At 36.8% G+C, this 7456-nt stretch overlaps 2 protein-coding genes across 7 annotated transcripts; both read left to right on the top strand.

Annotated features, from left to right (window-relative positions):
* LOC110812984 (Protein kinase superfamily protein) lies at positions 1 to 4346 on the top strand. 4 transcript variants are annotated; one of them, XM_088216221.1, is made up of 9 exons: positions 1 to 987; positions 1158 to 1223; positions 1502 to 1710; positions 1824 to 2032; positions 2594 to 2696; positions 2955 to 3026; positions 3246 to 3432; positions 3527 to 3659; positions 3853 to 4346. In XM_088216221.1, the coding sequence occupies exons 3-9, from the start codon at positions 1560 to 1562 to the stop codon at positions 4123 to 4125; spliced, it is 1128 nt and encodes a 375-aa protein (XP_088072347.1). In that variant the 5' UTR covers positions 1 to 987; positions 1158 to 1223; positions 1502 to 1559; the 3' UTR covers positions 4126 to 4346. The 4 variants fall into 4 exon arrangements, with proteins under 4 accessions (XP_088072347.1, XP_088072338.1, XP_088072331.1 ...); XM_088216212.1 differs by having other exon boundaries at positions 8 to 477; positions 2570 to 2696; XM_088216205.1 differs by having other exon boundaries at positions 8 to 519; positions 2570 to 2696.
* A 368-nt stretch (positions 4347 to 4714) lies between these two features.
* Positions 4715 to 6995, top strand: LOC110812982 (UPF0496 protein At3g19330). Of its 3 annotated transcripts, XM_022039963.2 has the most exons (3): positions 4728 to 5123; positions 5215 to 5820; positions 5911 to 6995. In XM_022039963.2, the coding sequence occupies exons 1-3, from the start codon at positions 5018 to 5020 to the stop codon at positions 6276 to 6278; spliced, it is 1080 nt and encodes a 359-aa protein (XP_021895655.2). In that variant the 5' UTR covers positions 4728 to 5017; the 3' UTR covers positions 6279 to 6995. The 3 variants fall into 3 exon arrangements, with proteins under 3 accessions (XP_088072318.1, XP_021895654.2, XP_021895655.2); XM_088216192.1 differs by having other exon boundaries at positions 4715 to 5123; positions 5301 to 6995; XM_022039962.2 differs by having other exon boundaries at positions 4721 to 5123; positions 5215 to 6995.
* The last annotated feature ends 461 nt before the right edge of the window (positions 6996 to 7456 follow it).

The following is a 7456-nucleotide window of genomic DNA, read 5'->3' as shown; positions in this document are numbered from 1 at the left end:
TACATGTATATACAAACCAAAGTTTTAATTTTTATTTTTATTTTGAGTGAAGCTGCGGTGGTATATATCTGGTTAAGTTGTGGGCTTATTGTCTCAAGTATTGTGCAATTGTGTTGGTGTGTTGTGGATATTTGTTGTACTGCTACTCGTTCTTCCTCTGTTACAGCCTAGGATGTACTGTACAAGGGCACAGAAGAACATAAAAGACCACTACTACTACTACTCCTCTTTCAACTTGCAGTAGCAGACAGACTACTATTATATACATCTACTGCTTTACAGCCCACACAAACAAAAAAAAGGAAAAAGAAATCATTTTTTTTTAAAAATATTTGTGAAAAAAACCCTCATACACCCATTTCCTCGTCTCTCTTTCTCTCTCTCTCTCACTTCTATTCTTCATCATCGTCATCATTTTCCTCTATCTTTATCTCCCTCTCTGTGCTTCAAATTTCAATCCCAGAGTTTTCTTACAAGGTTGTGTGTTTGGAATATTCAGTAGATGGCTTCTGTGACCAAGTAATGATATTTTCAATGGTGGTTTTTGGCTTATTGTTTTTATTTTGAATTGATTTTTTAAGGGGTTGGTGGTTTGGTAGGGAGGGAGTAATAGTAGTAGTAATAAACCCTGAGAAGGGTAGTGTTGTCGGCGCCAAGGTCACTTTCTGTCGGCATTGTCTGTATCCAACGATGATTCTCACAAAATATAGATTATTAATTCACTAATTTATTCTAAAGTACAACTCGGAGATAGATGCTTCTCGGACTGCTGTTCTGTTGATTCATCATTCTCTCCCTCTCTGTATTCCTTTTCTTCCTTCCACTCTTTAATCACCTCTCTCTCTGTTATTTTTCTCTCCCTTTTCTTTATTTATTTCCTCTGATCATGATTTAACACCCACCCAATTCCCCATTCATGGCTTCTTCTCTTTCTACTATCACTATCTTTTTCATCTTCTTCAACATTTGCTTCTGATCACTTCTGGGGTGCGTCTCTCTTTTTTTTTCCCCCCTTGATATGATTCTATATTTAACTTGGATTCTTTCTTTTCTTTTCTTATTTATTTGTTTGCTCAAGATAAGAAATTTACTTTATTCTTTTTCCAATTTGGTCAGTGTGTGTTATTTGGATGATGGTGTTTTTCTGTGATTGTCAGTGTACCATTAGCAAATGAAGCTGAGGTTTTGGAAGATCTGGCTGCTTTTCTTCTCTGGGAACACAGGTCTGAATGTTTGATTTCTTTTCCTTCCTTTTGTCAATTTTCATATTTTGTTTGATGCCCTTTTCTTTCTATGATCAGTATTTTTGAAATTTGGATAAATTTAAGTGATATGTATGCATTTCGATATGGAAACTATCTTTGACTATGCATGGGAGACCACTTTCTTATTTTGTTGATATAAATTTTATTCAGTTTAAATGCTTTCTCCAATATTATTTGTTGACTCTTTTGGTTGTCTTAATCTTATTACTTGATTTTTCTTTTGGTTTGAATTTCAGGTTCAATGTTCAATAATTTGCATATTAGTAATAGTCATTGAACCAGTTCCTATACCAGATGTCAAGTACCCTTGCAGCGATATTAGGAGGTGCTGCAGGAGCGTTGGCATTGGTGGGGATTCTCTTCTTGCTCATATGGTTCTGCCTATCTCGCAGTCGCAGTGTGTCAAGAACTTCTGAGACAGGTTCTTCTGATCCATCTGTTCAAGGTATTAACCTTGGCTTACTTTTCCTTTTCAGCTTCAGAAATAGCATGTTAAATTTGAAGTCCATTATTAATATAGATTTTTTTTTTTTTTTTTTTTTTTCGCATTGCCTGCAGTTGGAAGACATGCTGGGATTGAGTTATCGATACGAGAGGCTAGACATTTTGAGATGGACGAGTTGTCTCTTGCCACCAAAAATTTTAGTGACAGAAGCCTGATTGGGGAAGGGAAATTTGGGGAAGTCTATAAGGGTTTACTTCAAGATGGGATGCTTGTGGCTATAAAAAAGCGTCCCGGGGCACCTACTCAGGAATTCATCGACGAGGTAATAGTCACTTTCTACATCAAAAGATAATTCTATATGATTCTGTCTCGGATAGTAAGCATAAATATAACAGCATAAGATGCTGATGGTAGATAGTAAAAACTATGTTTTTCATTTCTTGAATTTGAATTACTTGGAGGTTTACTGTTTCCCAAATATGACAGACAATCGAACTACGTTTGCAGCTTACTAAAGTATGACAGACAAATTAGATAGTATAATTTAGCCAATATTCTGACTAAAGGATTTAAGCCAGTCAAATTAAATAGACCATCATCTGATTTGTTACTGGACAACATCTTGGTTGATTCTTGGTTGATTCTTTGTTGATTCATATTATGTTAAGTAAGTCCTTTCTCAATCCCAATCTAGCTCGCTCTTGGTTGGTTTTTTTTCAATCATATTATGCTGAAAGCAAACCAGAGGAGTATGTGGGTTTGGTTTTTGTTCTTTCCATTTGTTTTTGTCATTGTACTTCTGGTAATGCAAGGTTTGTTTTTTGTCGTTTGATGTAATGAGACTGAAAACTGATGTCAGGTACGATATTTGTCATCTATTCAGCATCGGAATCTGGTGACACTTTTGGGTTATTGCCAGGAAAACAACATGCAATTCCTCGTCTACGAGTATGTACCGAATGGAAGTGTTTCCAGTCACCTGTACGGTAACTCTCTATCCAGATGTATATATATGTATGTCCTTTCATTTGTTGTATCTGTAATTAAATGGCAATTTCCATCTAGCACATACATAGTTGGCATATTTGCCTTTGCAGGTTTGGAGTAATATCTATCCAAATACATGAGAAATCTGATATTTTCATACACAAGTATTTTTGAACTCGTTCTATTTCCATTATAATTTATTTCTGTTGCATTTGGGAGTTCCTTGATGTTATGTATTTATTTTTTATCATTGTCAGGAGCTGGTCAAGTTTCTACCCAGAAGCTAGAATTCAAGCATAGACTTTCGATTGCTCTTGGGGCAGCTAAAGGTGATCCTTTGCAAAATCAGTGAGCATTTGTGGCTTTCCTGGTGTCAGTTTTTCTTTCTTAGATTAAAAAGTCCAAATATGAACCTTGGTCTCTCAAAATTCTTTTGTAAGCTTCCACAATACTTCCTACTAAAATTTGGTGATGGATTCCTCTGTTGTAACTGTAGGTTTTGAATTGCTGCCTTTCTCACGTATGTAGCATCATTTTTCGATTTTCAGGTTTGGCTCATCTGCACTCGCTGAGTCCCCGTTTAGTACACAAGGATTTCAAAACAGCCAACGTTCTTGTGGATGAGAATTTCATTGCAAAAGTTGCTGATGCAGGACTTCACCATTTTCTGGGCAGAGTTGAGCTAGCTGGTCCATCTTCCAAAATCACAGCAGATGAGATATTCCTCGCCCCAGAGTAATAATTTCTCTTGTGCTCCTCATTCTCGCTTAAACTTTTTAGTTGACAACAAAAAAAAAAATCATTGGTAATTTTCAATTTACTTATGCAGGGTGCGTGAGTTCAGGGGATTTTCTGAAAAAAGTGATGTTTATAGTTTCGGAGTATTTCTTCTGGAATTGGTTAGCGGAAGAGATGCATCAGAATTAGCTTCTTCAGGAACAAGCGAAAACCTGGTTGAATGGGTATGTGCTTCATTTGTTAAAAATGGTAAATGAATATAATGATGGGTAATGGATAGTTTGGCAGATAGATCTGTAGCTGGATTAGGGGGGATATCGAGTATCACATTGAAATATGTTTTTGTGAGATAGCAAGTAGTCGAGTTAAATGGTAAAATTATAAGGAACTAAAACTATCGGTTGCTTGGGAATTCAGATTATGAAGGTGCAGAATAGTGAGGATTACAGCATTATTTGGGGCATCATTGATAAGAGACTAGGTAGTAATTTCACAGCTGAAGTTATGGAAGAGTTGATAGAATTGATAATCCGATGTTTGGAAGGTTTGAGTGAGAGGCGACCTGCAATGAGTTACGTTGTAATGGAACTCGATAGGATACTCGAGAAAGAAGTAAGCTTGACAACAATCATGGGTGAAGGAACGCCTACCGTGACACTCGGAAGCCAGTTGTTTGAAGCAACAAAATAAAACAAACTAGTTTGCCTCCAAAATGTTTCAGTGTGTCATCTTTGTCATATATATATATATATATATTTTTTTTTTTCAGAGGAGATTCAGCTGTTTGATAACTGTATAAAGAACAGCTGTATTATTTTTTCATTTTTTTCATCAAAGTGTATGAGAAATAACTTGTTGTAAACCATTATTTTTTGTTAATATCAAAGTGAAGATTGGAGTTGGTGTGATTACATACATATATACACACACACACACACACACAGTAAATCACTTCTTGTCCCATTTGTTCTTACAACGAGAAATGACAGACTCAAGCTCACATTCTCAAAGAAAAAATAGAGCTCAAACTCACATTCTTGAAGAAAAAATAAAATTCCCAGACGCTAATATATATTATATAAGTTATAAAAAATATTATAATATATATTCTCGAACTTCAAAACTTTATAATTATATATGAATGGTTAAAAATAAATAATTTATATTTCTTAACATTAAAAATATGCTTCATATATTTAATTAAAAAATTATTATGTTGATATATTCCTAATAATTAGTTGAAGAAACTCTTTTTTTTTCTTTTTTTTTTTTCTTCTTCAATAAGTAAGCAGGGCAGGCTATATAACTGACGGCCGACTGAGTTTGGATAACAGGAACTGAAGACTACTTCCTTTGACTTAACGGGAGCCACTTCTTCTGAAAATCACTGGCCATTCCTTTGAACAGCATGTCAGATCAGAATTCTTCATTGTACTCAGCATCAAAATCCATGTAGATATGCTTCTCCAATCACTGCCCATTTGCCGCCATACCCGTCACTTCCTCTTCCGCTGCACCTCCGTTTCAGCGCTTGCGGAAATCTGCTACGCTTTCATCTTGGTCAACGCATCACCACCTCCAGATGTTGCCGTGCATCTCCTTTAAGTCAACGTCGTCGACATCGGCAGCTTCCCCTCCATCACCTGCAACCATCAACCTCACTCTCGATCCTCCTCCTGGATCCCAAGGTAAACTCTGGTGTCTTTTCTGGGTCAAATCTTGATACGTATACCACATGTTTGTTCAAATGCCTGAACGAACTCTGTTTCATGATAACAGGGAATTCCCCCGAGATCACACCCAGCTCGAGTACCCAGCCATCGCCCGTCCTTAATCTAACCCCAGAGTACACTCTTTCTTTTCAGACAAATTCCTACAATGAAATGTGGTCCAGGATTCATGCTTATGATCCTGACGAACACCAATCGGACCAACTTGAGATCCACTACGAAGACGGTGATCAACATCGGCTGAAGTTGTCACAGGTGCTCCAACCAAATAGGCAATGCGTGGAAGAAGCTCTTAGATATGCCAAGCACAACACGCTCACTCGCCTTATTTCCAGCTACTTTGACCACAGCGAGAATACCACCAACCTTTGCCTACTCCTTCAACACTGCGTTCCTCGCGCTCGGCACCTTTACAGGCCTATTGACATGCTTCTTGATGTCCTCCCGCATGACTTAGACTCCATTACTCAGCCCCAGTGCAACTGGGCATTCCGTGTTTTTCTCGAATTCGATCGCCTTGACAACCCTTTCCCTTGCCCAGGCTCTCAGGACTTCCACGAGATGCGCAGCTGCTTCTCCCAGCTTAGACAGCAACTGGACCGCAGACTCCAAAAATCCAAGTCTCGTGTCCGCATCCTTGGCCGCGCCACTGCTGGTTCTGCCATTTGCATCATTGGTTCTGTTGTTGGAGTTGCAGTTTCTGCTGCTGTTATCGCATCTCATGCTCTTGTTGCCCTTGTTGCAGGTCCCCTATGCAGTGCTTACCTTCCTCGCGCTTTCAAGAAGAAGGAACTTGCTCATATTTCTCAACTCGATGCTGCTGCCAAGGGTACTTACGTTCTCAACAATGATCTTGACACCATTGATCGTCTTGTTAACCTCTTGTATAGCGAAATTGAGGGTGATAAAGGTCTCATTCGCCTTGGATTGGAGAGGGGGGATGACAAGTATGCCATTCAGGAAATTGTGAAACGGTTCCGCAAGAGCCATGTGAGTTTCATCCACCAGCTAAAAGATCTTGAGGAACATATATGCCTCTGCTTTAACACTGTGAACAGAGCTCGATCTTTACTCCTCCAAGAGGTCAGTCTCCATCGAAGTTATAGTGCCTAACCCTGTTACAGGCTTGGTTTTGCTGAGATTCACCTTTCTTTTCTGCAATGTACAAAAACCCAATATAACTTGCTGGAGCAAGTTGCGATGCCTAACTTGCTACCATGCATAAGCCAAGAAGCCAATGTAGCCTGCTTGCCATTGCCTAGCCTGACCAATACATGAAGAGTTCTCACTGCACCTTGTCATGGCCAATCAAGATACTTTGGAGTCTTGTCACTGATGCTAATCCCTTAACCTTCTTGCTTTCATATGTCTCTCTGGCTGGTTCTGCTTCTGCCGAGCTGATTGATCTATTTGGCAAGGTTTAAAAATAATGTAGTAATCTTCAAGGAGAACAAGGTGACACTTCTCTTTGAACTCTTGAGAATCACTGACAATGCTCCCTCCAGTGGCATGAGCTATGAGCTATGAGCTATGAGCTATTTTGCAATGGATTTGGGTGGACAGTAGAGAAGATGGGTGAAGAATGTCTGAGATTTTTAACCTTAGAAGTGCAGCTATACAGGAAAAGATCTCTGTTGCTTGTTAGATTTTTAGGCAGCTATAAAGAAAAATACTGTATCAAACAAAACCATTGTTTGTTTCACCCCAAAAAAGGGAGAAGACTGGTTGTAGGGAATGTTGTAATTTTACTTATTTTTTGGGGGAAAATGTATAATCTTTTTTGGAAGATGTATTCTTTTAGTTAATTATGCAAAGATTTATAATTTATAAGCTAGAGTACTAAAACAAACTAATTGCTGATTTTGAGCAATATTTCTTTGAACTAATGAAATCTTGTAAAATTTAAAATAAAAAATATATAGACAATTTTCTCTTTCCTTAATCAACTTTAAATTATCTATAATATATATAAATTAATAATAATTAATCATGATTTTTTTTTAAAAAAGTCTTAAATTTAAATTACTTAAATATATAAGTTTTTATTTTAAAAATAAGTAATTATGCGTTTATACAAAATATTGATTACAAAAAAAAAAAAAGCTATTAGATAAGACTAATAAAATCTATATTCTTATTACAAATATTTCCTTACTTATATTTTCTTTATGTATATAATTTTAAAATAACAATTAAGTAAATTAGTTTCATAAAAGAAATAAAAATATTTTTTTCCTATCTTCTTAAAATTATTTTCAAGTATTTAATAGAAATCCTGTTTTTATTATTAT

This window comes from Carica papaya, chromosome 1 (genome assembly GCF_054855325.1).
Source record: "Carica papaya isolate Zhongbai chromosome 1, ASM5485532v1, whole genome shotgun sequence".
Lineage (NCBI taxonomy): Eukaryota > Viridiplantae > Streptophyta > Magnoliopsida > Brassicales > Caricaceae > Carica > Carica papaya.
This window is presented reverse-complemented; position numbering and strand designations above follow the sequence as displayed.

What these genes read in the sequence shown, in the direction of transcription:
- LOC110812984 (XM_088216212.1), top strand. Translation starts at nt 1,560, where the DNA reads ATGTCAAGTACCCTTGCAGCGATATTAGGAGGTGCTGCAGGAGCGTTG. An exon ending in TGTTTCCAGTCACCTGTACG is followed by an intron (nt 2,697 to 2,954) that starts GTAACTCTCTAT and finishes TATCATTGTCAG; the next exon opens with GAGCTGGTCAAGTTTCTACC. An exon ending in TGCTCTTGGGGCAGCTAAAG is followed by an intron (nt 3,027 to 3,245) that starts GTGATCCTTTGC and finishes TTCGATTTTCAG; the next exon opens with GTTTGGCTCATCTGCACTCG.
- LOC110812982 (XM_022039962.2), top strand. Translation starts at nt 5,018, where the DNA reads ATGTTGCCGTGCATCTCCTTTAAGTCAACGTCGTCGACATCGGCAGCT. An exon ending in TCCTCCTCCTGGATCCCAAG is followed by an intron (nt 5,124 to 5,214) that starts GTAAACTCTGGT and finishes TCATGATAACAG; the next exon opens with GGAATTCCCCCGAGATCACA.